The sequence below is a fragment of the Pungitius pungitius genome, chromosome 20 (assembly GCF_949316345.1).
Source record: "Pungitius pungitius chromosome 20, fPunPun2.1, whole genome shotgun sequence".
Lineage (NCBI taxonomy): Eukaryota > Metazoa > Chordata > Actinopteri > Perciformes > Gasterosteidae > Pungitius > Pungitius pungitius.
Window position 1 is genome coordinate 11,692,640 of NC_084919.1, and position 27,432 is coordinate 11,720,071.

At 43.6% G+C, this 27,432-nt stretch overlaps 4 protein-coding genes and 1 long non-coding RNA gene across 5 annotated transcripts; 4 read left to right on the forward strand and 1 right to left on the reverse strand.

Moving 5' to 3' along the window:
* The first annotated feature begins 453 nt into the window (after positions 1-453).
* On the forward strand, positions 454-2,196 carry LOC119195312 (inactive Rho GTPase-activating protein 11B-like). Its single transcript, XM_037450144.2, has 5 exons — positions 454-724; positions 1,037-1,133; positions 1,262-1,518; positions 1,839-1,990; positions 2,075-2,196. The coding sequence occupies exons 1-5, from the start codon at positions 549-551 to the stop codon at positions 2,194-2,196; spliced, it is 804 nt and encodes a 267-aa protein (XP_037306041.1). The 5' UTR covers positions 454-548.
* A 55-nt stretch (positions 2,197-2,251) lies between these two features.
* LOC119195325 (uncharacterized) lies at positions 2,252-3,073 on the forward strand. The gene is made up of 3 exons (XR_005114206.2): positions 2,252-2,421; positions 2,520-2,607; positions 2,752-3,073. It is a non-coding gene; the product is annotated as an uncharacterized LOC119195325 (long non-coding RNA).
* A 563-nt stretch (positions 3,074-3,636) lies between these two features.
* On the forward strand, positions 3,637-6,689 carry LOC119195324 (neuroendocrine protein 7B2). The gene is made up of 6 exons (XM_037450158.2): positions 3,637-3,782; positions 4,182-4,407; positions 5,112-5,261; positions 5,395-5,507; positions 5,931-5,984; positions 6,138-6,689. The coding sequence occupies exons 2-6, from the start codon at positions 4,182-4,184 to the stop codon at positions 6,264-6,266; spliced, it is 672 nt and encodes a 223-aa protein (XP_037306055.1). The 5' UTR covers positions 3,637-3,782; the 3' UTR covers positions 6,267-6,689.
* A 104-nt stretch (positions 6,690-6,793) lies between these two features.
* Positions 6,794-8,128, forward strand: grem1a (gremlin 1a, DAN family BMP antagonist). Its single transcript, XM_037450341.2, has 2 exons — positions 6,794-6,886; positions 6,995-8,128. The coding sequence occupies exon 2, from the start codon at positions 6,997-6,999 to the stop codon at positions 7,513-7,515; it is 519 nt and encodes a 172-aa protein (XP_037306238.1). The 5' UTR covers positions 6,794-6,886; positions 6,995-6,996; the 3' UTR covers positions 7,516-8,128.
* A 147-nt stretch (positions 8,129-8,275) lies between these two features.
* Positions 8,276-25,061, reverse strand: fmn1 (formin 1). The gene is made up of 18 exons (XM_062559796.1): positions 20,894-25,061; positions 19,515-20,375; positions 19,288-19,393; positions 17,903-17,964; positions 16,964-17,661; positions 16,407-16,548; positions 16,049-16,136; positions 15,431-15,492; positions 15,236-15,324; positions 14,996-15,125; positions 14,384-14,530; positions 13,915-13,974; positions 13,685-13,805; positions 10,730-10,822; positions 9,238-9,289; positions 8,743-8,892; positions 8,569-8,650; positions 8,276-8,449 (listed from the first exon to the last, which is right to left on the reverse strand). The coding sequence occupies exons 1-18, from the start codon at positions 24,851-24,853 to the stop codon at positions 8,405-8,407; spliced, it is 6,948 nt and encodes a 2,315-aa protein (XP_062415780.1). The 5' UTR covers positions 24,854-25,061; the 3' UTR covers positions 8,276-8,404.
* Positions 25,062-27,432: the final 2,371 nt, after the last annotated feature.

Sequence of the window (27,432 nt, forward strand, 5' to 3'; positions counted from 1 at the left end):
TTTTACAATTAATAGAAAAAGGATGACTAACATAATATTTTTTGGGGGTGGTGAAATTAAATAACTTACTTGTACTATCTAAAAGAATCCCTAAAGGAAAATAGTAGCCTCAGGTGATTTAGTTCAGTCATACCTGAAAAATAAAAAATAATAATAATTTTCCGTATCTCAGTATGGCCATTGTCTCACTTTTGACATTAGTTTCACAGATGAACAGTAAACTTTTATTATACAATTATATATTGGGACCAAACTTGACCACAAAACTTTCTTATTAGTGATTATTAGTCAATATTAAGATATAAATTAAATCACAGTCATAGCCAACTTAAAGGTGAAGTGATGGTTATTCTCAAGTTGAAAGCTCACATCTACCACTTTCCCTACGTGTCCTGAACACAACACTTTTCCTTCACTCCCTTTTCACCTCAGCCACAGGTGATATGGATGAGCCTAATAAGGCTGACCTCCCTCATTCCCCAGAGATTTCATCAAGTGACAAGAGGCGGTTTGAGAGGTTTTAGCCAAAGGCTGTTGGATATTTCAACATGAAGATTACGGACAGTAATGTGATCCGGTTTCACCTTCAAGTTACATATGGGATTTATGTAAAGAGCTTAACGAAAAAAAAAGAGCGATTGCTAATCACTGGTACAAAGGTCTTTGGTGTTCCTCTGGAGAATTTACATCGCCAATACATTCCTGAGTTTGGACTGGTGCCCTGGTGAGTAGAAGTGGCAGGATAAGGAATGTTTATGAACTAAAACTCCCAGAATTAATCCTTTTGTTTACATGGTTTTGTCTCTAAAACACTAAGACACTAGCAAACCGTATCACTAACAAATGGTAGCACTTAAATTGTACTTATAATGGCACCTTTCTATAACATGTTTTGAAACTGCTTATTTGATGAAAATTGTACTTTCTTGTTACTTGTTCTTCTGAGTTTGTATCTCTATGTGGAAATTCACTTATTGTAAGTCGCTTTGGATAAAAGCGTCAGCTAAATGACATGTAATGTAATGTAATGTCTCAGCTTTTTGGTGAACGCTTGTGCATTTCTACTGGAGCGTGCCGGGACTGTTGGCCTGTTCAGAAAACCAGGCTCCCTTCCTCGCATCAAGGCCCTCAGGGTAAAATTTTAGCCTTTCGAACCTTTCATGTATTTACGTTAGATTCCACTCTAGAAAATGGCCCCACGACAAACCGGTCGGTTGCGTCACGCTGTAAACGTGTTGCGTGCTATCCGTGTGTGCTGCAGGCCAAGCTGAATAGAGGAGAGGGTTGCCTGACCGCCCCCTTCCCCTATGACGTTTCGACGCTCATCAAACAGTTTTGCAGGGAGCTGCCGGAGCCGCTGTTCCCCTCCGAGCTCCACCCTGCTCTGCTCAAAGCCCAGGCGCTGTCCAGCCCTCGGGACCGGACCTCAGCCCTCCAGCTGCTGTCCTGTTTGCTGCCCGCTAGGAACGCCTCCTGTCTGCATTACCTGTTGGACTTCCTCTTTAAAGTCTCCCAGAGGTTTGAGGGGAAAGCACTTGGTGGGAGGTTGAGTTTGCAATAACCACCAATGGAATTAATTGAAGCTTTCAAATGCAGAGAATTTGGAAGAAAAAGCTTGGTGTAACAGAAATGTTTTGTAATGTTTTAGGACCCCTCACACACTGCTATACAGTGGTGCTAGAAGTGATAGCTTAACGCATTGGGCCCAATGCTTTTCCCTTACAGGATTATCTGAAACCGCTTGATATTGTTCCTCAGATTCCACAAGGGTGAAGTGATATACAGATGATTTGAATGACATGTGTCCCTCTCTCTTATTCCCTTGACGTATGTTTCAGATCCTCCGAAAACTTAATGAGCACTTCGAATATAGCCACAGTCTTCGCTCCGTGTCTTTTGCCGCCCCCCAACAAGGCAGAGATGTCTGAAATGCGTCTTGAACTCAGAGTGCTTGTCTTGCGCACCTTTATTGAAAGTCCTCATTTATTTGGTAAAGCAATCATCTTTCAGTCCTGTGTTGGATTCTTTAAAATAGGGGAGTTGGAACAGACTTTTCAGATCTTCTCTCCTGTAGGTGTGATTCCTAAAACGGTAATGGACAGCATGGATTTTCTGATTAACTTCCACCCTCTGAAAGATCCAAAAAGAGGTCACGGAAAAAGACCCAGTTTAAAAGGTATAACGCTAGGAATTTAATGAGAAAAGGAACAATGTTATTCGCCTTTTCTGAACACCAACTACCCGCAGAGGCGTGGTCTACGAAGACGCTGACCTGGAGTCAAGGGAGGTCCAAGGAAAGCCCTCCAGCGTCTGAGGGGAGTCGAGAGTCCACCTCGGTGGACAGAGTCCCGCTCAGGAGAAGCCTCGGCCTGGAGACTTTCCCCAACGTCCTGCTGTTCAGAACCTGCGTGCCGTGTGCAGGTAAACCATTATATGAAGAATGAAATCTGCTGCAATGCATGTACTTCTTCAAATGTTTGATATAAATGTGATTTTTTTTGTATCCAAAATGTTTGTAGAACAAGGTTTCCGTCCCGCAGCAGCCTTGTTGGAGAGTCCCAGCCCGGTTGGCAAAGAGACCTGTGAGACCCCACGAAGACCAGCAAGGTACATTTCAAAACCCAAGGTCCTTTCTCCTGATGAGTAAGATGGAGGGTAAAACGTACAAATGTACAATACAAGACGGTTGCTGATTTTGGACGTACATAAATGTGATGTTTTTATTATGTTTGTGTCCCTTATGGTTTTCAGAGATCTCTGTTTGGGTAATTTCCTGAGGTTCACCAGTGGACAGGATGCAGGCCCTTCTCCCGTCACTGGTGTTGCAAAACGTCAGCTCACACCTTGGAGGAGACGCATTTCACTATAATTATTTTTTTTAATAAGTAATAAGTTGACATTACTGCAGCTTGTCAGCTTATGGCATCCGCTGGATCCGTTTCTATTTATTTGGTATCTCTAAACTGTTCCGTGTGTTTTATATTTTTAACATTTTAGAAACTGCATGTATACGTTTTTCCTTTATTAATATTTCACACAGATGACCTTTGACCAAAATGTAATATCAAGTGAATAAATGTTTTTTTACAAACTTGTTTTCTCTTTTACCTGTGCATACAATACATTTTATAACAGCGGTTAATTGGTGATGGGACTAATCTGTTATTTTTAATGCTAACCAAATATCCAAAGTCAAATCTATATTGAAGATACAATATAAGTACATATCAGAGGGTTTAAAACAACAATTCTATAGTCTTATGTTAAATTAATTTTCTCTCAACATTGTTTATGTTGGCATTATTCATGCTGAAAGAGATTAATTTGAAATGTTTAGTGTCTTGTGCTTCTTACAGTACATTGCTTTTGTGTACCCTGTGCAAATGATGGCCATAATATAACCAATGTAGCCAATGGGAACAGGGGACTTTTTGTTTCTTAGCAACTCCATCTGAACCGTGAAATAAGGTGGCTTGCATCCTCCTGCTAGGTTGCATAATGGCCACTTAGGATGGATGTGTGCTTTCCCTTCAAAATAAAGTACAGCGTAATTAAAGATGGGATGTAAAAGGTTTAGGCCACTTAGCTTAGAAAGACAAGAACTATATAATCTAATGATGCTGAATCAACTTCATTTTTTTCACAAATGTCAAAAACAATTCCAGAATCCACTTTTTTGTGTGACCCACGCTCTTATTCTGGAAACCGAAATAACCGTTTTGTTTCTATCCAGCTTGACAGAGGTCTCGCGCTACGCAGGTGCCAACATCATCGAGGACACGGTAAGAACATATGGACAGGAATTCAGTTTTAGCTCCTTTCTAATGTTTTCTATCAACAATAACGTAGATGTAAACGGGTGTAGCTTATATATAAATAGAGATTTTCCTGTATTATAGGCATATTATGTAGGTTAATTATCGCCTATTTACCTCGGCCGTGGTTCTGTTTACAGAGCGATAGCACCATCGCTTTATTCAATTTATTGACAAGTTACAGCCTTTTATAGTTTATATTAACCACAGACACAACGAATAAATAATATGCAACCATCATTTCCATATTATTGGCCATTTCTATGTAAATGGTTGTCATGTGACTTGCAGACAATATGGAGCCGTGTTTGCTCATGATTGCTGTCCATCCTTTGTGCGCTGGCCTTGTGTGTTTTTCTTCGGCAGATGGCACTTATTGGCTCCGCGGTTCGGTTATCGGTGCTCGGCTTCCTCCTGTGCCTGCAGGTGGGCAGGGCTCCGGCCCGCAGCCCCCGCACGGCGGACCAGGTGTCCGAGGCCGACATCCAGCGGCTCCTGCACGGGGTCATGGAGCAGCTGGGCATTGCTCGGCCGAGGGTGGAGTATCCTGCACATCAGGCCACCAACATAGTCGGGCCTCAGAGCATCCAGGGTATGTAGGCTGCATTTTATAAATATATCCAAAGAATCTTGCATGTTTAGTCGAACCAGGTGAAACCTGGAGAAAGATACTTTAGCTGAATGTGGACCGGTGGGAGGGTGCAAGGACTTGTGAGTTTTATTATATATTTTACAGAAGTCGCGTATTCTTTTATGCAATACTCCTTATTGTGATTAGAAAGAATAAAACTAGTACCGTTGTTTTGATGGTTGCAAGTGTATTATATTCTCTGCATTTGCCCCAATGCATCCCCTGCCTTTATTCTGTATTTACTTTTTTGTTACATACTGTTTTATTATATAATCACAACAACAAAATACCAAATTGATTTGACAGTATTTTTCTAAACACACAACCAGATTCAGTTTTCTATTCTTGGTTATTCACAAACAACGAATAGAAATATAATGTAGGCAAACCAGAGATTTCTTATTTATAATTTGGTCAAAAATGACTGAAATCATTCTATTCTTATAGTAATATTTGCATTTTCATTCTTAAATCATTTGGGTCCAATTAAATGCTACAATGCAAGTAATATCATTGATGGGGTTGTGTTACGACATGGACAATATTTTCATATATGATATTCAGTGCAAATAATGCAGTGATGCAATGATACTGTTCTTGTATTGGTGCCGGTGAGGCTGCTGCTCGTTTTGGTGCTGGCTGTAATGCGCATCTTCGTCCACAAGGTGGTGCTCACGAGGGGCTGCAGCATCTGGGCCCCTTCGGCAACATCCCCAACATTGTTGCCGAGCTGACCGGCGACAACGTCCCCAAAGACGTCAGTGATGATCACGGCTACCCGGACCCTCCAAACCCGTGTCCCCTAGGAATGACAGGTAGACGCTCTTGCACAAAGCACTTTGAGTATATTACATAACAATGGATAAATGTTGCCATCTGTCACACTACCGGGCCGTTTCTTCGGCTCTTGATTGGATTTTCCGTCTGTTCTTTTGCACCTCATCACAGCAGCAGATGGGTGTTTGGAAAATGCTCCGGACACGGCTGAGTTCAGCAGAGAGTTTCAGAAACATCAGCATCTTTTTGACCCAGAGCACGACTACCCAGCACTCGCAAAATGGGTGAGAGTTCTACAGTGGAGTGGGACTTATTTCTGACTTTTATTTATTTACTTTTTCATCAAAAATAAATGCTCTTGCCCTATTCCCAAATTGCTTGTTGTGTGTAAACAACGGCCATAAATTGCAACATCGAATACATAAAGCAGAGACAAAGAGACTTAATGAAGTAAATAATTGATTGAATATTAATTCACATGTACCTCATTAACACAGAATTATTCAGTCTTTCACCTGTAAAATGAAGACAAAAAAGACTTGTGTGTGTATTTGCATGCATTCTTGTAAATGTGTCTGGTCTGAAGAATTCATCCCATTTGACGTTTTCTTTTTGCATTCAGGGGAATTCGATGACAGTAATTTAGGAACAAAAAGACGGTCTGTATAAGAAAGGATGTGTGATTTAATGTTTGTGATTCATTTCAGAACAAGGATCTTTTGTACCAAAAACTGAAGGGAGGACAGAGAAGAAGAAAAAGGGTATCGTGTTTGTTGTCTTCTTCCTTTGAAGTATAAAAAATGACATCATCCGTACTGAAATCTCCCCCTTTAAGGGAACAATTTACTGTTTATTTTTAGATGTCAAGTACTCCATTTTTATAGTGTTAATGTTATTTTCCGGCCTCCCTGCAGAGTGTCAACCCGTATCTAATGGGCCAGAGGCTGGAAAATGTGGTCGCCAAAAAATCTGCCCCCCACTTCTCCGAGGAACAAGAGGAAGACCCATCAACTGCTTCTGCTGTCAACAAATCTACCACCTAAAGTCCTGCACCCACATCCCTCACTCTAATATTAAAGTATACTGTCAGATTATAAGTTTAAGTCTAAACTGTCAGTACATCTATAACTGTATTATAATAACCCATATAAAGATATTTTGATTTGGAGGAATGTTAAAAGTCATAATTATTCGAGACTGTACAGAAATAAATTTTCTCACTGAAGTTTTGGAAGTTAAGTTTTTGTATGTCTTGATAATCACATCTGTGTCTTCAAGCAACTGTTTAATGCAAATCCTTTTGTGGTAATTGTAAACAGTAGCAGCTTTGTGGGATGACTTTGAACTATATCACTGTCCCATGTCAATTATCGTAGCTCTTAACATAGCATAACATAGTCTTATCTTACCAACTCATGTTTGTTTTGCTGTGTGAAGTCAAATAAACGATTTATCTGCATTCGAAACGATGTTTCAAAGTTTTTTTTTGTTTGTTTTTTGGGGGGGGGGCGGGGGTACGTGTTCTGCTGAAGCTCTGTTGCCCAAAGTAGAGCGTGCCATTCTTAAAGCCACTACCGAGGAGGAAGGACTTACAGAAGAAGCACATGCTGTAGACTGTGTGACAGGACAAATTCAGCGTGTGAGGGTCTTACCTCGTCATCAGGTAACTCATTTAGTATCTGCTAAATGAATTGTTTATTTGCTCGTTTATTTGCTGCGTAATGCGCGCGTAAAAGCTGTGCGTAAAATGTCAACACTCTTTCTCCTTCAGCGATGCAGACACACTCAGTGCTGATGTTCGCAGCAGTTTTGTTGCTCGCAGACGCGGCCACGCGCCAAAGCGCGTTCCCCCAGCCGACCAAGTACAACCCAAACGAATCGGACCGGTGCCCTCAGCCCGTCATCAGTGGGCCAGTTTCCCGCGAGGTGGGCCCTGTGAGCTCCACCGACGAGGTGCTCGAGTCCAGTCAGGAGGCGCTGCACGTCACGGAGCGCCGGTACCTGCGGCTGGACTGGTGCAAGACGCAGCCGCTCAAGCAGACTATCCGGGAGGAGGGCTGCCTGAGCCGCACCATCATCAACCGCTTTTGCTACGGACAGTGCAACTCCTTCTACATCCCGAGGCACGACTACCGGGACGGAGACGCCTTTCAGTCCTGCTCTGCCTGCAAACCCAAAACCTTCAGCACCGTCACGTACACCCTCTTCTGCCCCGGTCAGATCCCCAGCACGAGGAAGAAACGGATCCAGCGCGTCAAGCAGTGTCGCTGCACAACTATATATACGGATTAGAAAACACACCGACTCCTCCACGTTGATCAATGTCGCTTCCGATTGGAATAAAAAATCATTTTTGCAATAATAAAACATGGAAACCTGTATTTTTCTTAAAGTACACGCGAGAAGTAAGGGGAAAAGGGTAAGGCGAGGAGCTGCCTGAGTCTTCTTTTTAATCATCATAGTGATGCTAAAATACCACATGCATGAGTAGTTGGCTCAGGTGCTCCTTTCCCTCTAGAATTATATTATGAGCTGCATTTAATAATTCATCACACTGAGTAAATATTCTTGGTAATCATCAGTCACCATCAGTGAGCTTCTATAATGTCATTTTTTGCAGATTAAGGGAATATGAAAGTCTTAGGTGTAGGGGCTTTGCCAAAGTTTAAGCGAATTGATGCCCCTAAAACAGTGTTTAAGCTTAAAGCAAGTATATTATTTGCAGCATCTTCACAGAATATAAGGACACATAAAGGACTTGAATGATTGTATTGTTTCCACTGTGTGGGTTGTGAAGCTCGTTCATTTTTCCTTTTTTTTCTTTTCAAACTGCACTGCTGTCACTTCACTGTGTATTATGTGTCATGTATTGTCAAATCCTTTGTGCAATGAGCCATGAAATCACATTTCTGATCATCGATTTTATTAAGAAGATTGACAAAAAATAAATGCAAATCATTTCCGTAAAAAGTTTTATAGTACATCACTTGAGTCTATAACAGTGATTTCTAAATATTACACATTTATTGATTTTTTTTATCTTTAAAATCTCAGCACATTTTAAGGAGCGAATTTTAAAACAAAACAAAAATCTGTAAATGATGACAATATTTTATTGTCTGGTAAAAGAAACAATGATTTTCTATTAAAATAGCATTTTAGACAGTCTCTCTCCAGACTCTTATGTTGAGAACATGTTTGCTTCTTTCTGACGAATTCTGTCTTTCTGTTGAGAGCAAAACATAGTTAGAGCCTCATTTAGTAAGGGCATATGTGATGTGAGTAATGTGTATTCATCTGCTTTGAGGAATATTTATTTTGTGTCCTAAATCGAGTCCATCTTACTAAGCTGTTGGGGTTGATCTTTCTGGTCTCCACCTTCTTCTCTGATGTGATCCTCTTCACTGACAGCTGAGCCTCTTTTAATCTGCAAAAATAACACGTCAACTTCATTGGTTTAATCGTTTAAGACTGATGTCATTTACAGAAAATAAATAAAACAAGTAAGCGATCTGATACCTCTCCGTAGAGATGTTCTTGTTCTCCCTCTTCCACCTGGTCTTAAAGTCTGCACAAAACTCAAACCAGAGCATGAAGAGATGACCGGTGGTCACCTCATGCTCTCCTGTCTTGGGCTTCAGTCCAAAGAACAGAACCAAGTCCTGAAAACTAGAAGAAGAAAGGATGAAAAGGACAATAAACCCAGATTGCAGGTGTTCATTGTGTTTATACTTGAGTGTTACAGAAGGTCGTTGGCCAATTACACAAATACAAATATTTTTGAAAACAGAAATTTACTTTTTTTATATTCAGTCACACAACTTTCTTTAAAAAAAAAAAAATCCCCCCATCGACACACTAATGCAGAATCCGCTCCAAACAGTCATAGGGTCAGAAGGTGGCCACTAAGCCTTTTGGTGAATTCCCGCTGCTTGAAACTGAACAACATCACCAAATGATTAAAGGCCCGTATGATGCACACAACACAAGCCCATAGTGTTCAAATCCTCCAACCTGTTTTGTACCGTCATCAACTGATGCGAAGCTTCTGCGTGTTCCTTTTGTGCTGCAAACAGATCCAAAAATGACTTTAAAAACAGAATCCTTGATGAAAGTACTTTATAATGGATACTAGAAATACAATAAATATTCTCTAGCATCATGGTGAACCTGTCAAAGGGGGTTGAGACCACTTTCTTTGATTTGGAAGCAAAGGAGATCATTTGAACTATTTTGCTGCAATTTAGACCAACGTATCTTTATCTTAAAGTGTTGAATCACACCTACTTTGAAAAAAGGTTTAGAGGAAAAATAGCACAAATTATGTCCTTAAAGATGCACACAAGAGCATTGGACTCAAATTATTTTACAGTGTATCCAGAAACATATTTGTAACCCTTCTTGTTTTTACATTTGTTTAGCTTGCAGTGTGCTACAACACCCCTTCAATCTCATCAATCCTGCAATACAACAACGTTTATATAAGGAATTTCACAAATGTATTACAGTAAAACACTGAAATCATCCATTTTATATTTCAGTCTCAAATTAGCTCAGGTGTCTACACCTTGATTGGAATCCACCTATGAAAAATTAAACTAATTGGACATTATTTTGAAAGGCACACACCTGTAAAAGTAAAATATCTCACGGCGCACAATGCAAAGCAGAGAAAAGACCAAATCAAGAGGCGGAATCAGCCTCCCGCAGAGCTCAGAGACAAGATCATGGTGCCCAGAACAGAATGTCCTGTTTTCCCTCTGCTATTATGGGATATTGAGTGTCCAGAAAGACTGATACGGGGTGAAACACAGTACACGGTTTTAAGTCAACTTAACCATAAGGTCAAAAAGAGCGAAGGCTTGAATGCTCTCTGGACGCACTGCAGACCCGAAATGAAACGCATGTGACTCTGGAAACAAAAGCTCCAACATGAGTCCGCGCGCTTTGATGTGTCACTTTGCATCGCACGCAGAAATGGTGGTGATAGTCAAAAGAAGACATTTAACACCACGACACATCTGTGCCACTTCAAATACTGGGAACAGGAAGTGCTCTAACGCACGACATCGGTCGGTCGGATAAATATTTCCCAGTGTGTGTCTCTCAGTTGTTGCCAAATGTGTCTGATCCCTATCTCAGTGTCTAGCCTTTACCCTCCATCCATCCATCAAGATTTAACCGACTGTTTAAAGACAATAGCATACTTTAAATGATGCATCAACAGAGGTAAAGTGAAGGGGGGCTTGTTCCCTGGTGTTCATTTTAGGGGGAATTTACATTGCATTAGACAGTTAGGGTTCTTCAGTACTGTACAATATCAAATGTGAGCATTAAAATGATTTCAGAGGTCTTGAATGTGTATTTTTTCTTTACTAATTTAGAAAGAAATCTCCCTTGTGTAACAGAGAACATTTATGGCGGTCTATACATTTGTCCTTTTTGACACATGTCTGTATTTTTGAAAGTATCACCAACTGAACGATATCAGATTGTATTTCCTCACCGCTGAGAACAAAAGCCTCCATCTTTCCCTTAAACGGCTGCAGGTGTTCTTCAAGGGAAACGGAGCAAACCTTCTGCACATCTTTCTCACATCCTGAGTGTAAAAAAGGAAACAAAAGAACAGATCAGAAAAAGTCTTTTTTTCATGTTTCAGAAATGTTGTTTATTAAGAAAAGGTGTAGCTGAGGAGGAAAGATGAATCATTGCATCCATTGTATTTCAGTACTGTTCCAGTTATCTTCGGACATCATCCTTCCTCATTTTCGCTGTTCTGTTCACTTTTCCTCATCAGAAAGTTCCAGAGATAAGTAATTATGTGTCTTTATTTACTTTTATTGATTTATAAAAGCACTTTGCACACCAAGTTGTTTTTTTTTGTCTCACGACTTTAAGTTGCTACGATCGCTTTTAGTCATTTTTCAACCGTCATTGTCACAAGTTGTCCTCCTTTTTAAAGCCTAAACAGCGTTGTTTGAACACTTGGAGCCAGGCGAGTGTAAAAATCCAATCTGATTGACTGGGTCACAGCACACTTCACGGTGAACAAAGTAAAGCAGAATCAAAGTTTGTGATTCGGAAAAAGATGCATTTAAGTTTTTTGCGTTTCTTGCGTTCCTTCATCCAGCCTGTTGTGACTACTACTGTAAATTGAATTTAATCCATTTAGTTTGATCTTGTTCTGCAAACTTTAATGAAATGCATCAATCACAGTAAACAAAGTTTCTGTGCCTAGCCATTTTTATCTAATGAAGGCTTTAAGTGTAGTAATTTATTTTGACTAATTTAAGTTTATTACAAAGACTACTTATGCACATTATATTTTTGGCAACAGAGAGTGATCTGGTTAAAACCGGCTCCACCTGTGAAGAGGTAGGAGGTTATCAACACAGCTTCCTCTTTGCAGCAGATATCGCTTGTTTAGATTCACCCAGAGATGGCGACTGCAAACTCTCTCTCTCTCTCTCTCTCTCTCTCTCTCTCTCTCTCTCTCTCTCTCTCTCTCTCTCTCTCTCTCTCTCTCTCCCTCTCTCTCCCCCCCCCCCCCCTCCCTCTGCTTCTGTCAGTCTGTGGCTCCGTGTTGATCTGCGTCCAATCAGTGGATCAGAGGAGCCAGTCTGCAGAGCCAGTCATAATAGAGGCTGCAAAGGGAGCCGAGCACCCCCCCCCCCCCACACACACACACACACACACACACACACACACACACGCCCCCCGACGCTCGATCAACATCTCCCAGATAAGATGACAAAAGAATACTGTTTTCATTTGGAATTTATGTAAACTGTGGAGGCGGGTATCTCTCTCCCTCTCTCTCCTTTCTTTCTTTTGTCTGCCTTTTGGGTTCAGCAGAAGTTTGCTTATTTCAGAACGAAGAGGGTCAAAGACCTTCACATAAACTTAGTCTGCAGACGAGTGGTGTGGTACTTTCACATGTGAGACTGGTTTTATTTTCTGCCAATCAGCTCTAATTCCAATGTACAACTGAGGCTGAGTTAAAACCTAAATAAATTCAATTGTTGCTCCGACGCCGTAAAGCTATGGGAAAAATTAAGGGATCACAAAGTTAGCGACACATCCGGAGGGGAATTTGAACGCGTGGTTCGAATTTCACACCAACATCACATGTCAGCAAAGTTCGTAGGATCAATGGAGACCACGAAGGTCTGGACAACATTTCATGAAAATTCATGATGCAAGTTGCCCCAAAACAAAGTGTTGGACCAATCAACGGACAAGCCAACGCTTCCACGTTACCGTAAGGAGAATGCACTCCACTCTGCACACATACTGCACTCTACCATTGGATTTCTGTAGCAAGACAACACCTCAGAGCCTATGACAAATGAAACCAAATCTGCATGTACACGTGTAGCCCATTGAGAAAATGTCATTTGGATGTATTTCAAACCGTTTATAGTGAATAAGCTCATTTTCATTTTCTCCATCATTGATCACAGGGTGACCTCGTCGAAACCAAGCAACCAGAAAACACAGGGCGAGTGAAGAGTGACAGAAACCAGGGAGGAAGACGGTTCAAACGGGCAGAACAAACGGAGCCCCGCGGGCGGGCGATCCAGATTGCACGGCGGTTTGGGCAGACGGGGCCGATAAGACAGAGCCGCGTTGAGAGCTAAACAAAGGCATCTAGGGCCCACACCAGAGCCCAGGTGACGGGGCCGATGCTAGCGTCCCGGGCAGGGGCCCGTGCAGGGGCCCGTGCACAGATGCTGCGGATACTAGCGGTCTGGAGATTACATAAGTGGGACGCTGCGTGGCGACAGTGGCACAAAGGCGAAGCGATGGGAGATCTGATTGGCAGGAGGATTAGAAGCTGGATCTGGAAGGCGCCAGGGCCTGTATCAGCAGCAAGACTCCCGCTAGTCTCTGAATACACGCACAGTGAAGTGCAGGCGGAAAAACGCGCGTATACACGGGGATACAACAATGCACTCGCTCGCAGGCGCGCGCATTGTCCTCAGCGTGACTGTACTGTGACTGGCCGGCATTGCTGAGTGGCGTCATGTGGCCACTCTCAGAGAGAGAAAGAGGAGAACGGGGCGAGGAGGATAAGGAAGACGGGGAGGAAATCTTTTGTTCTGATTCAAGTTTGGTAAAAGAAGCAGCCCTGGTTTATAAACAGTTACTCAATGGCTGGGGCCCGTGATCTGAAAGGCATGGTGTTGAGTTGTGTGTGTGGTGGGGGGGGGCGTTCTGACAAAAGCGATGCCAGACAAGGGCCGGGGGTTCAGTCTGTGGGAACTTCTCGAAAAACAGAGTGATAAAGTTACACAGCCTCGATGAGGTTTTCAAAAGAAAAGTACACAACAAAATAACCACAAGGCGAGATTATTCCGGGCAGCCAGTCGCGTGGAGGCTGACTTATTATCAACCAACAGGGTCCTCTTTTGGAGCTGAGAATAAACACACCGTAGGTTGCAGCAGTGAAATCACATACTTGTCAGAGCGCGTCCAAGCTGTCTCAGGTCTCTGTTGAGGTCATCAAACTTGACCTGTGCAGCCAGGAAGACTTCTTGAGGTTCAGGAAGTGGGAACATACTGTTGTCTGTGCCGGCGTTCTGGTTAAATACAATAAAAAGAAAAGCGCAGTAACAACAAGAATTTTAAAAATGTAGCGTTTCGTCTGACTCAACAAACAGTTAGGAGTAATTATGTTTGAGCAAATGCCTTGTCCACGTTGTGCAGGTAGTACGACACTACATAGTCCACCAGGCTGATACGATTGTCCTGAGAAGAAAAACAAGAGAGGAGTCACAAAAAATGTTGCATGAACAGTTTTACTCTCTTACAGATCACTCAGACAGGTTTGTGAGTAGATAAATATGTTGAAGAACTCATTATCCTCATTAGTTTGTAGCGATGCTCATAAAAAGCAGCAGAATATGCGTCATGCACTTCTGCACAAAGAGTTTGGCCTGCCAGGCTACATACTGCAACCCTCAAATCAATAAATACTAAGCATCTTTTTTGTTCATATTAATTTTATTTTACATAGAAAAATAATTGAAATTCATTGTTTTAATGAAAAGTGAAAGACATCAATCAAATATGTTGCAGTAAAATGCTCCTTTGTCTGTGAAAATTGAACTAGGCTGAATTCACTTTTCTTCACGTGAGTATTATTTCAAGGCCTTACTCTGCTCTTGACATCCTTCAGTTTAGGCAGAATGTCCAGACCAAAGCCGTCTGCCTGACCTCTGGTCCTGTTGCCTCCGTTCATGTGGTTCCCCAGAGCCAACACCAGCCCCATCACATCCATCACACCGTCGCTCTCCAGCAGAGCCTTATCACAGAAGAACACTCCCAGGATCAACCACACCGCCACGTGGAATCTGTTCCACGCTCAAAACCTTTTATGTTAGGCCATGTGGATGTATTTTAACTGAATGTCCCCAAAAACGGCCGCTTCCTTTCAGACAAGCCAGTTTGAAATGAGCTGCAAGGAGTACTTTTACCCATTCTGTAAATTCTGTACTCTGTAAAAACGTTTACTTCTTGAATACATCAGAGTAATTCTATCTCAACGGGACGTTTCTGATTTAATAAAGAATCAAAAGGATGGATAAATACATGTCATCATTGAACCAGTGGGAGTCAGACATGCATACGGAAATGATCCCTGAAATGCATGTTAAACCCACAGGCAGCTCTAATATCTGTTAGGATATTAACACATCTGGAAGAGTAACTTGTAACTTGATATGTCAAGAGAAGAGAGATCATGTGCAGCAGGTGCTTTTCCTCCTACCTTGCAAACAGAGGAGACCGTGTTGAGCTTTGTTTGGATCAGCGCGATCCCATCGACGAAGGCTGACTGGAAGATGATGCAGTGAGCTCTGCCCTCAAAGTCAGGGATCTGAGACAGCTCATAAAGGAACCTTGAGCACCATCGCATCAACAGAGAGAGGACAGAGGGAGCATGAAGTAGGTTGGTCTGGTCAGCTTACACGCCACACCAACACAAAGCTGTTACAGGTGGAGTACTTACTGCTCGGGTTTGTCCAGCAGTTTAACTTCCTCTTCTTCTGACGTCTCGTAGTGTTTCTTGATTCTCTCCAGTTCCTCCGGCTGCGCTCTCTGACGGATCGACCACAAAACACCGATCCATGGGTTCCAAATTGGACGATTGCCCTTGCAAAGCGTGCAGTGTGTTGTATTTCTAGCGTGCTGCGGTGACACCTACGTTTTCATACAGCGCTTCCACAGTCTCCAGGTCCACTACGGAGTGGTCCACTGCCAGTACGGCTGCAAGGGGGAACGGGATTAAGCATTACGCCGCGTTGTTTGTTACAGGAGTTTGTGATGAGTGCGTCAGGCCTTCGTCCTACTTTTTATCCACCAACAACTCTTTTTCAGAGTAAAGCAAAAGGTTCATTTACTCTTTATTTTCCCGGGTTAGACAAGCAATCTAGAAAAAAAGAGTTAAAACAATATAGTTCTTATGTTAACGAGCTTTGTTTACATATATTTATATATGATACTAGAGATAATTCTGAAGCAAGTTTTTGGAGTATTTGGTTGATAAATTGATATGGCTGTGACAAATGTCACAAAGGGCTATAGAAAATATTATATTATGTGTAATATACAGAATAGAATATAATAACTTCTAATAAAAGAAGCAGCACATTTTCTTTTTTTCCAAAATAAAACTCTTTTTAGACTTGGACGTATTTTTCATGTTCATATTTATCTCATATGAATTTTTTATTGCTAATATCAGCAGGCGACAAGAAACCAACTTTGACCCAAACTGTTTCCTAGCAACATGACTGACAAGTGAAATGTCTCCGTCACTCACCTTGTTGTATGTCCTTCATCTCCAGGTGCAGGCTCGATATGAGTATGCCCACGGCCTGAGAGCGCTTACTGTCCAGCAGCTTGATGATCTGAGGACACACGCAGACACACACGCTTACCATGAGCCCTTTACCACAATAGTGAGTCATGAGTTTATTGCAAAGAAAAAGTTGCAAACATTGGTGGATTCTTTTTTTGTCCAAAAGTGTCATAATTGTGTCTTGATTTCTGATGCACATTTTTAATGAGCGTGCATCTGAAGACTGGATGGTACCCTCTGGTGGACATGCAACATAAAGCAAATAATTCAACATAACTAACCGGGCTTTCTCATGATTCCAGCTAATATGAAATGTTACCTTCCTGTCTTTGGCCTTCTTCTGGTAAGCCTCTGACAGCGGCTTCTTCGTGGTCGGTGTGCTGGCTTTGGCGAAGAGATTCTCAAACTCGCTGGGGTTTATTATATTTGGTTCCTCTAACATATTCCACATTGTCTTGTTCCTAAATGAGAGAGGCGTATTGTTTCATCATCCTCGGTTTCAAGGCATCCAAATTGTCCTTTTTAAAAAGTGTATTTCGAGATAATAATATTTTTACTGTATTGTTTAATTTAATAGTTGATTTCATAATCCCTTATGTATGGAATAGTATTTGAATAGAACATATAAATACACGTGTTCCACTTCATTCTCATTGATATTACTGCAAAATCAAAATAATTTTGTTTGTTTAATTGATCTAAAACCATTCAGGAGAAGCGTGACTATATGACGTTTTAGGCCCTTTCAGAAATGTTGACATTTAGATTGATCATTTGATTGATTTCTACTGTCACAGACAATATGTTTTACTTGAATGTCAGATCAATGTTGGATTAGGATCATCTCGTGTATTTTCTTCTTCACGGTGAACCTACTTGGTGTCCTGGATCTGGATTCTGTTCCAGTAAAGAGGCTTCATGGGTTGGGAAGGCTCCACTGTCGGTTTCCTGGGAGGTTTTTCAACAATAAGACCTCCAACCAGAGGAGGAGGTGGCGGGGGAGCAAAGCCTGGCATGGATGGTGGAGGGGGTGGTGGTGGAGGTGGTGGAGGGCCATTTGACAGCTGCATGTGGTTTAAGGGTGGAGGCAAACATGGCAGAAGAGGAGGTGGAGGAGGAGGAGGAGGAGGAGACAGATTGTCTGTTTTGGTGGCCAGAGAAGGAGCAGGAAGTTGTTCTAAAAGAGGCAACGTGACTGCAGGTGGAGGACGAGTTTGGGATGGAGCTTCATGTGTTGAGGAGGAGGTTTCTTCCCTCTGACTGGCCAGGCTGAGGCCGACAGAAACCAGATCCAGCTTTTTGGGGGTCAGCTTCTGCTGCTGAGTGCCGGCGGAGACCCTCCCCGAGTCTCCTCCGCCCTCGGGAGACCTAACAAATGTCTCCCGGTCGGTCTGGATGCAAACCGTGCGGAAGGATTTGTGTAAAAAGTCGTCTGCAGTTGACACTGCGACGTCTTTGAGTTCCCCGCGGCGGAGCGTGCCGACCCGGGAGAGTTGGGCCCGCAGCTCCGCCAGACGGGAGACGTTGTCCTCGTTCTCCACCCTCAGTCTGGAGAGTTCCAGACCTAAGTCCTCCTGCAAAATGACAAGAGTCAACACACAGGATTAAGCATCCGTTTTTTAAATAAATAACACAGTAATATGAATATTTTAACAGGCTCCATCTGCAACACATGTAATGATAATAAAGGCCTGGCAGTTACAAGCTGGGGCTGGTTAGACTCATTTGGCGATGATGATAAAGATCCTGTTTTTCTTGAAGGAACTGTTCAACGTTTTACAAAATGATCACTAAGTTAGACGACAAAAGTAGGACCTGTAGCTTCTCCAGCTCCTCTTTGCATTCTCTCTTCAGGTGCAGGAGAGAAGCCTGGTGCTCTGAGAGGAAACACAACACAAGAACAGTTTACAGCCTCTTTGTGTTCATATAAACAGGTGCATATTATCACAGACTGATTTCTTTATCATAATGGCTACATTGATGTGTAGTTGGGGACAAGCTGAGGACGAACAAATTAAACAGCAATACAGAACTTGACCCGGTGGTGGCGGTAGAGCTTCGCAGGTAAAAATGAGCATTAGACACGCGGCATGTGGGCACCTTGAACACACTTTGCAGGGTGGTGGGTGTGTACGCAAGAAGCAAACAGTTTTATCCCTGCTCAAACAACAATATGATAAATTAGGTGGACATTTATCAAGTAAAGTGAGATTATTCTCACTTTACTCATTCTCATTCTCATTCTCATTTTACCGTCAGATTAGTGTGATGCACATTAGACCATTTAAAAAAAACGCAAAGAGTCTTGTGCAAAAGATTCCGGATTGCTGTTTCCATCGTGGTTTTCTAACAAAGTTGTGAAGTAATTGATTTGCTTGATTTGATTTGCTTTAAAGCTCTGTGTGAGACCTCGTGTGCAGCCCATTCAATCCCTTCACATACGTGCTGGTTTCACTGTGGACGCTCACAGGGTGGAGTTGTGTTTACTAAAGCAGTGGAGCTTGATATCACCTCCATCTCATGATATCACAAAGCAAACATTCCCCCTCCCTCCACAGCTCCTTCTCTGTCCTCAGTGGGCTCAGCTGTGACATGAATATTCAGTTTAAGATAATGAATGGATTTTAATTGTTGTGGATTTCAATTCAGATTACACATGCTGGTGATGTGATCCTTTTATTTATTCAGATGTGTTTTAGCAGGCGTTTCTGCTATTTGTCACCATTGTGATGATCCCAGACACTCTTCAACAGGTGCAAAGATAAACTTTGGTACTTCATGACTGATCCAAATTTGTGTGAGATTGGTAAATGATCACATGTCTGTTTGGCAAAAAATGAGAGATTACCTCCCACTTAGGGGCCTTCCACGCTTCAAAACATTCACTCTCGCTCACCCTAAATGATGTGAGGTCTAACATTTTTGATCCAACTGACCTGACATGCTGTACATTTAATTAGTTTGAGAAGAAAACTATAGGCCAATAAAGGACTATATAGTTGTTCATCTGTTGCTCATTTACATGCACATTGTGTCACCTTCATCAATTGTGCAGGCTCAGCTCAGTGTAGCCAAAGGAGATGTTGGATTTGAACGAGGATAGAGGAAAAGAAAAATCAGGAAGTCTGTGTGTTCCCAAACAAAGACAAAAGCCAACCTTATTATGACCAAACAAATACACGTGTATTATGTGTGAGTACCTGCTTCTGTGTATTTCAGCCCAACTTTTTCCTCTTTAAGTGGCGGCCAGACGGCTTGTAGGCGACCGGGAGTTCTTTCCTCTCCCTCTGGGGTAAATGCTTCTGACTGGGAGGGTGGGAGGAAAAGAGTTTGACAAACAGCTTTACAACAATCGATCACAAATAGAGCTTCTTCCCGCCCAGGACCAGGTAAAGCTAATGATGCTTTAATTACACACAGCTCCTACTTTGCCATCGGGTGGTTCTTTCTTCTCGGGAGTCTTGTTGGAGGTTTTCTCAAAAAGTGCTCTTAGCTTATCTTTGTCTGCTCTTATCTTCCTCCTCACTGCATCCAGGTCCACCTTCTGAGTTGGGTCCTTCTTCAAAGGCTTTGGGGTAAAGAAAGCTTTGAATGCATCAAACGCAGCTTCTGCACTGGAAACGGAGAGTTTCGTAGACTCAAATGAAGCCCCAGCACCCTCCCCGGTTTCAAGCTTCTTCTCCCCCTCGTGACTTTCTCCAACGTGGTTCTCCTCCATCTCCTCCTGATGCCCCTCAGCCTCCGTTTCCATCATGTCCTCCTTGTCGTCCCCTCTCTTTTCCCTGTTCAGCAATTGGGAGATCTGGTCCAGCAAGCTCGCCTGACCTTCAGCTTCCGCCTCCTTCTCGGGGGAAGTGTCCCCTGTTGTTCCATGAGATGGAGGTTTGATCTGGGCCACGGTGTCGTGCTCGGGCCCGACCACCCCCTTCCGGAGGACCCTCAGGCCGCTGAAGAGCGGCGGCATCTGGACCTGCTTGTCAGCGGGGGAGCTCGGGGAGACAGTGGCTGCGGCGCAGGTGGATCCATTCGGAGGGTTATTGGCTGCAGATGTTCTGAAAATGTTTGATGAGGAATCCTCCGTGTCGGGAAGATGGTGAAGTTGGGCGGAAAAATCTGGAGATGAATCTCTTTTCTCTCGTTCTTCTTCGCTGTCCTCCTCTGCCCCCGCGCTCTCCTCTTCTGCAGTCTTTTCAAAGCAGGAAGTTCCACCGGTTTGCTCCGAGGACGGCACTACTGTGGGCTCAACCTCTTCCTCAGCGGCAGGCCCTGTCTGTTGTGGCTTTATGCTCTATATATATATACTGTTATAGTTGTCTGGTTCTCGTGTAGGTTATCTAAATCACTGTTAGATACAAACTCACGGAGACGAGGATGGGGCATGGTCAACGTACTTTTACTGGCGGTAAATTCCAACACAACCGTCAGACCCAAACCAACGATCACCGAACTCGTAGTGACAGTCAAACACAATCGAGCACCGAGTGTTCGATCCAACATACCACATCCCTCTTTTCCGACTGAGAGGTGGTATACGTATCAGTTACCTGAACAGTTAACTCTCTGCTCGTCATTAACGCTATGGCATGGACATTAAACAAGTCTTTTCTACTTGCATACTTCAAAAGGTTAATAACATATTTCCAATTCGTTAAACATTACAAACCACTTTCCTGCTGAGGATTCTGGAGAAACATTCAAACATTTAGAACATTAAACACTACTGAAACATTTCAGCCTGAACGTTCCTCATTCTCTTTTTTTTTTTTTTTTTTTTTTTTAACACATTAGAATGAGAAATCAGTCATTGAATCTGGCAGGGCGTCTGACCGCTCTGCCACTCCTTGTGTAGCATGTGGGTGGACTACTCGTAGTCACAGGAGGAGGGTTGTGTGGTGGCAGGTCATGTGGTGGTGAGTCCACTGACGCAGGCGCTTGAGAGGGTTGCACCTCTGAGTCCAGCTGTTCATCGCGATCAGTGTCTATGAACAGACTCGGGTGTATCTTCCTCAGATGTCGCCGGTTTCTCCTTTGCGTTCTACCTGCCGGCGTCAGCACAGTGTAGGAGCGTGGTTCATCTCGTTGTCGGACGACAACAGCAGGCTCCCAGCCACGCCGTGTGTGCATGTGTACGGTGTCTCCTGAGGTCAACACTGGCAGGGGCTTTGCACGCTGATCGTAGTGTTCCTTTTGGCGGAACTGTAGGTTCTGTATTTTGCTGTGAAGATGCATTGGGACTGACTGTGTCAGCACAGCACTGGAACATGGAAGTGTGCTCCGTAGAACTCTTCCCATCAACATCTGTGCAGGTGACTCTTTCAGTCCTGTCACCGGTGTGTTTCTCAGTGACAGCAACACTAGATGTGGGTCGGTGCCGGTCTGCCTTGCCTTCTTCAGCGCATGTTTCACAGTCTTTATGGCTCTCTCAGCCATTCCATTTGAAGAGGGAAAACCTGGGCTGGAGTGTGTGAGTTTAAATTCCCATGAAGCTGCAAATGACTTCATCTCATAACTCGCAAATGGGACATGATCACTCACTATCTCCCTAGGAATCCCGTGCCTGGCAAAAACAGACTTCATCTTCTGGATCACTGTGTAAGCTGTCTTATCAGGCAGGTTAAGCACTTCAGGATATTTGGTCAGGTAATCAACCAACAACAGATATGACTGACCATGTAGCTCGAAGATGTCGGCTCCGACCTTCATCCATGGCAGCTCTGGAATCTGATGTGGTATGAGCGGCTCAGCCTGATGTTTGGGCTGTAGCTGCTGGCACTGCATGCACTTCTCCACCATTGCCTCGATGTCTCGTGCCATGCCAGGCCAGTAGAGGGATTTTCTTGCTTTGGCTTTTGTGCGCTGCACTCCTTGGTGAGCAAGATGCAGCTTCTCCAGAATTATACTCCTGAAGCTCTGGGGTATGATGATTTTGTCTCTGACCATGACAATGTCATTCTCAATGCTTATATCGTCCTTGACAGACCAGTAGCCGTGTAGTTTCCTGTCCACACTTTTCTTTTTCGTGGGCCAGCCTTTCCTGTGTTTCTCACACACCGCTTGTAACACGCTATCTGCTGCCGTTGCCTTTTTCAGTCGGTTGAGTGTTTCCTCGCTCAAGGAATCAGTGGCTTCCAAGGCATACACAACTCTCTCATCACAGGGGTTCTCGTTAAGGTTTTCACCTTCGCTGCATGCAGTTGCACGTGAGAGTGTGTCGGCAATGTGCATGTGCTTTCCTGGTGTGTATGTTACGTGCAGATCATACCTCTGCAGTTGTAGAAGCATTCCTTGCAGCCGCGCAGGTGCTTTGCTCAGTGGCTTGCGCACAATAACCTCCAGGGGCTTGTGATCCGACTGCACAGTTACTGGCCTTCCGTAGACATACTGGTGGAATCTCTTAGCGGCAAACACTATGGCCAGCAACTCTTTCTCTATCTGCGCGTACCTCTTTTCTGTGTCGGTGAGCGCTCGTGAGGCATAGCACACTGGGTGGCCATCCTGCAGCAGACAAGCTCCCAGTCCGTCTTTTGAGGAATCAGCTTGTAGAGTCAGCGGCTGCTTGTGGTCGTAGTACCTCAGCACTGGGGCTTGTGTGAGGATGGACTTCAGTGTCTGCAGCGCTGAGCTGTGGTGTGGGCACCACTGCCAAACTACATCCTTCTTAAGCAGCTGTCTGAGGGGTGCTGTAAGTGAGGCTTCATTCGGGATATACTGTGCCAGGAATTTTGTCATTCCCAGCAGCCGTTGGAGACTTTGTTTGTCTTCTGGGGTTGGCATATCAACAATTGCTTTGATCTTTGTGTCGTCGGCCTTCTGCCCTGCTGCCGTGATAATGTGTCCCATATACTTTACTGTGTCAATTTTGAACTGGATCTTGTCTTTGTTAAATTTCACATGTGCGGTCTTTGCTCTCTCCAACACTTTGTGCAGAATGTCATCATGTTCCTGCTCTGATGACGCTGCGATGATCATGTCGTCTGCTATGATGAACACACCTGGAATGTCGCCGAAGGTCTCGCAATTCTTCTGTTGAAACACTTCACTGGCAGACCTGATCCCGAATGGGAGTCTGAGGAAGCGGAACCGGCCCCACGGCGTATTGAAGGTGCATAGCTTAGACGATGGCTCATCTAGCTTGATCTGCCAGTATCCGTCCTTCTCATCCAGGATGGAGAAGATGGATTTTCCCGCTAATCTGCTGCGCACGTCTTCCGGTGTTGGAATGGAATAGTGTTGACGCTTAACTGCTTCATTCAGGTTGCAAGGATCCAAACACACCCTTAGCGCACCGTTCTTTTTCTTTGTGGCAACAAGACTGTTGACCCATTCTGTCGGTTCATTGACAGGGACTATTACTTTTCTGTTCTGTAAGTCTTTGAGTGTCTCTCTCAGTGAATCCATGATGGAGAGGGGAACATTTCGGCATGCATGAATCACGGGCGTGACGCTGGGGTCAATGTGTATGTGATGAACACCGGGGAACTCGCCCAATCCTGTGAAGACCTCTGCATACTTCTGTAGCATCTCCACTTTGGTAGCTGGAGCTTTTCCCGGTTGTGGGGATCTTGCTGTGAGTGCCTCAACTCTTCTCACCAGCTGCAGCTCCTCACATGCATCTCCACCCAGAATCGGCTTGTCAGCACGGCTTGACACATGAAAGTCCAGCATAGCTCTATGTTTGGTCGTCCTGCATTCTAGAGATGCAACACCATCTGCGGGTAGGCGGTCTCCACCAAATGCAATCAGCACAGTCTCTGTGGGCCGTAGCCTAATGGGACCCGGTAGCTTCTGGAACATGTGCATGGGAAGCACATTTGCATCGGCGCCTGTGTCCAGCTTGAAGTTGATTGCTACGCCTCTGACTGTGGCTGTTTCATGCCATGCAGTGCTTTTAGCTTGGTGAGCTGTTTTCTTTTCGTACTTTCCAACCGCGCCTATGTATACGGAGTCAACTTCACTCTCCAAAGTATTTACTGTCTTTGTCTTGTAGCTGCTGCTTTTCTCGGTGCTAGCTCTACATACCTTAGAGAAATGGTTGTTCTTACCGCATTTATGGCACACTGCACCATAAGCTGGGCACTGACGGGGCTCGTGCTTGTTTCCACATTTATGGCAGATAGTTGTTACTTGCCTCTTGCTGCTGGTTTTGTTCTTGTTCCAGCTGCCCGTGTACGTTTGCCCTGATGCTTTCCTTAAAGCATCTACTGAGGTGTCCTGGACAACCAGTGATGTCTGCATCGCTTGTATTTGTGACTTTGCGAGCTCTGCAGTTCTGCACGTGTCCATGGCTCCGCGCAAAGTGAGCGCATTATCACGCAACAGTCTCTCCTTCAGACGAATATCGTTTATGCTAAACACTAATTTATCCCTAATCATGTCATCTTCATTTCTGCCAAACTCACAGTCTTTGCTCTTCAGGCGTAGCTCTGTGATGAATCTGTCCACCGATATTCCTGCTGACATCGTGTGTGACCAGAATTGATGGCGTTCGAAAACCACGTTCTTTCGGGGGCTGCAGTAGTCCGTGAAGGCTCGGAGAACATCCTCCAATGTTTTTTCATCTCCTTCTGGGACGATGGTGAGCGTGTTATACACTTCTAGCGCCTCCTCGCCGACCGTATGGAGTAGAATGGCTATTTTAACCGTCTCCTCCTTATCCAACGCACCTGAAGCGGTCATGTATAGCTGGAAACGTTGTTCCCATCTTCTCCAATTTTCAGCCATATTCCCGGTAAGTATCAACGGTGGTGGTGGCCTGAACTGCTCCATGTTCGCTCGTGCTAGCACTTCTCTCTTTTAGCTAATCGTAAAAAAAAAACGTCCTCGAATTATTCCGTGACTCCCACTTCTGACACCATGTTGTGGCTTTATGCTCTATATATATATACTGTTATAGTTGTCTGGTTCTCGTGTAGGTTATCTAAATCACTGTTAGATACAAACTCACGGAGACGAGGATGGGGCATGGTCAACGTACTTTTACTGGCGGTAAATTCCAACACAACCGTCAGACCCAAACCAACGATCACCGAACTCGTAGTGACAGTCAAACACAATCGAGCACCGAGTGTTCGATCCAACATACCACACTGTCCGAGTCACCATTATGACCACACGTTTCACAGGTTCCTCGGGGACAAAATCCTCCCCACAGTGATCGTTTTTTAGGCCTCCTCCTCCTCCTCCTCTCCGATTAGCTTCTTCTGCATCACCCTGCTTCACGCTGACTGCCGCCACATATCCACAGCCTGTATCGGTGCAGTGGGCTGAAACGTGTCGACATTTCGGTGGCAGAGGATCCTTCGCGGCGCGTTGGTCCGGTGTGTTCTCCTTTACAGCCTCTTCCGTCATGTTTGAGTCATTTCCCGCTTTTTTCTCCTCCATCGCTCATAAGTTGATCATAAGAAAGTGGTTAACGTGCTCCAGAGTGGCGGGAGCAGGAGGTTCTTGAAATGCTTTTCTCACAATGTCAACATCTTGGTACCTATTTCAGTTTGTTTGAGAACTGCAACATTGAGCTTAGGTTAGAAAAATCTAGTCTCAGAAGGTTTAAGGCATGCATTATTTTCTAAAGCTGATTCCAGGATCATGCAACATCCATTTTCAATAGAAATATAATCAAGAAGCAATGTCAATAAAGTCATATCACCACATTTGAAAATCCATCTTGGTTCCGCGCCAGTTTGTTGAAAAGCAAAATCTCTTTTCACCGCTGCAACAGCTTCGTCATGTCTTACAGGAGAACTAACTTTCCAAAAACTAAAAAGGGGAGTTAGTGACTTAGAGCCAACAATGACTGGGTAGAAATCCACACAGTGATGGAAAAGGGAAGCTTTCCAAGCCACAGCTCCATTGCTCTGCTGGGCAGAGTGACTCAACTATAAATTAAAATTCCGATCCAAGTCCTGTTTTTTTCCAAATTGTGCCCTCCTTTTCCCTCTGGCTCGTCCACAGCTCCTTCAGTTTACAGAGCAGCCCTTTGGACGCCGTCCTGCATGGCGTCGCTGCGTAAATGGAAGCGAGATGGTGACTCGAGCCACCGTTTGCGACAACTCCCTGACGGATCCACGAGGCATCGGGCCGAGGAAAGCCACCAGGCGCAGACGGAAGGGCCACCACACCCAGAGCTGGAGGCTGGGCTGCTAAACGTTATGGCCTGTTAATCCACATTCACAGGGGGGGGCCTCTCAGCTCCTGCTGCAGGTGCTGAGCAGCCTTTCAGGGCGTCTTGGCGGGTCTGGCTCCACCTGCACTGTACTGCTCAGGTTACGTCTAGCGTACACTGCCGGAGGATTGGTTGTAAATAAATGTTGGTTTTCTCAACAAAATAATTAATTGATTTGAAAAATAAAATTACAAGTTATCAAGATCAACACAGAAGAAGCCATAAGAAAATGAAGAATTAAAAGTTGATGCTAAAAATAAAACATTTGTTTAAATGGACAAATAGATTCTCAAAATAAAGACAAAAGTGAAGCCATAGAACAATGTCTTGAAGGTTTCATTAACAACAAGTTTTTTTTTAATGGATTCCCGAGTTGTCTTTGTTCTTAGGTTCCTCCCTTATTTGCTTTTATATTACATCATCACACCCGGCAGGAGGTAAGTGACATGTTTGCTCCGATAACAAATACTTAGCAACATGCATGGAACTCTGCAGCAGCGTCTTCATTTGCTGCACTTAACCGTATGAATACTAAATGTGTTTGTTGCATTCCCTTGGGAGGAACACTGCAGCCTTTATTATGGGAGCTGTGTTTGTGTAATAGGAATAAATACAGTTATTACCATAAAAGAGCATTAGAATCAGAAAGCAAACAGGGAAACACTCCTGAAAACACTGCACTGAATCCAGCATTAAGCAGCAGACATGACCTGCTGTGAACTGCTCTTTAAACTTAATAAATCATTTCTGATGTTGTACATTTTGGATTTAAAGCGTGTTTGTTTTTGGTTGCTTCAGACTGGATAATGCATTCAAATAATATGTGCATATTATCTCCTATATTCTTTCTACTTTTAATGGAAAGGTTTTTAATGTGTTAATAATTGTATGCATGTGTATATAAATATTAGACATTTGCATGAATAGTATTAAATATATTACTATTATTATTGTTATTATGACTATCAATAGTGTCACTATTATTATCCACACGATTCATATTGCTCAACTTGTGCGTTAATTTAGGGTGAAGAATGTTCACAGTCGTCAAAATATATACAATTAGTCTGAACTGTCAGCTCCACACACATCGATAAAAGAGGCAGAGCTTAAGAGCTTCAAACATCATTGAACTACCATTTAATGCTAATACAGATGACATTGGTCATACAATGCACCTATA

Coding starts and splice junctions, on each gene's coding strand:
- LOC119195312 (XM_037450144.2), top strand. CDS start 549: ATGAAGATTACGGACAGTAATGTGATCCGGTTTCACCTTCAAGTTACA. Junction 725..1,036: donor GAGTTTGGACTGGTGCCCTG/GTGAGTAGAAGT, acceptor GTAATGTCTCAG/CTTTTTGGTGAACGCTTGTG. Junction 1,519..1,838: donor CTCTTTAAAGTCTCCCAGAG/GTTTGAGGGGAA, acceptor CGTATGTTTCAG/ATCCTCCGAAAACTTAATGA.
- LOC119195324 (XM_037450158.2), top strand. CDS start 4,182: ATGGCACTTATTGGCTCCGCGGTTCGGTTATCGGTGCTCGGCTTCCTC. Junction 4,408..5,111: donor CGGGCCTCAGAGCATCCAGG/GTATGTAGGCTG, acceptor TTCGTCCACAAG/GTGGTGCTCACGAGGGGCTG. Junction 5,508..5,930: donor ACCCAGCACTCGCAAAATGG/GTGAGAGTTCTA, acceptor GATTCATTTCAG/AACAAGGATCTTTTGTACCA.
- grem1a (XM_037450341.2), top strand. CDS start 6,997: ATGCAGACACACTCAGTGCTGATGTTCGCAGCAGTTTTGTTGCTCGCA.
- fmn1 (XM_062559796.1), bottom strand. CDS start 24,853: ATGGAGCAGTTCAGGCCACCACCACCGTTGATACTTACCGGGAATATG. Junction 15,325..15,430: donor TGGAAGCGCTGTATGAAAAC/GTAGGTGTCACC, acceptor TCGATCCGTCAG/AGAGCGCAGCCGGAGGAACT. Junction 15,126..15,235: donor CTGCTGGACAAACCCGAGCA/GTAAGTACTCCA, acceptor ATGGTGCTCAAG/GTTCCTTTATGAGCTGTCTC.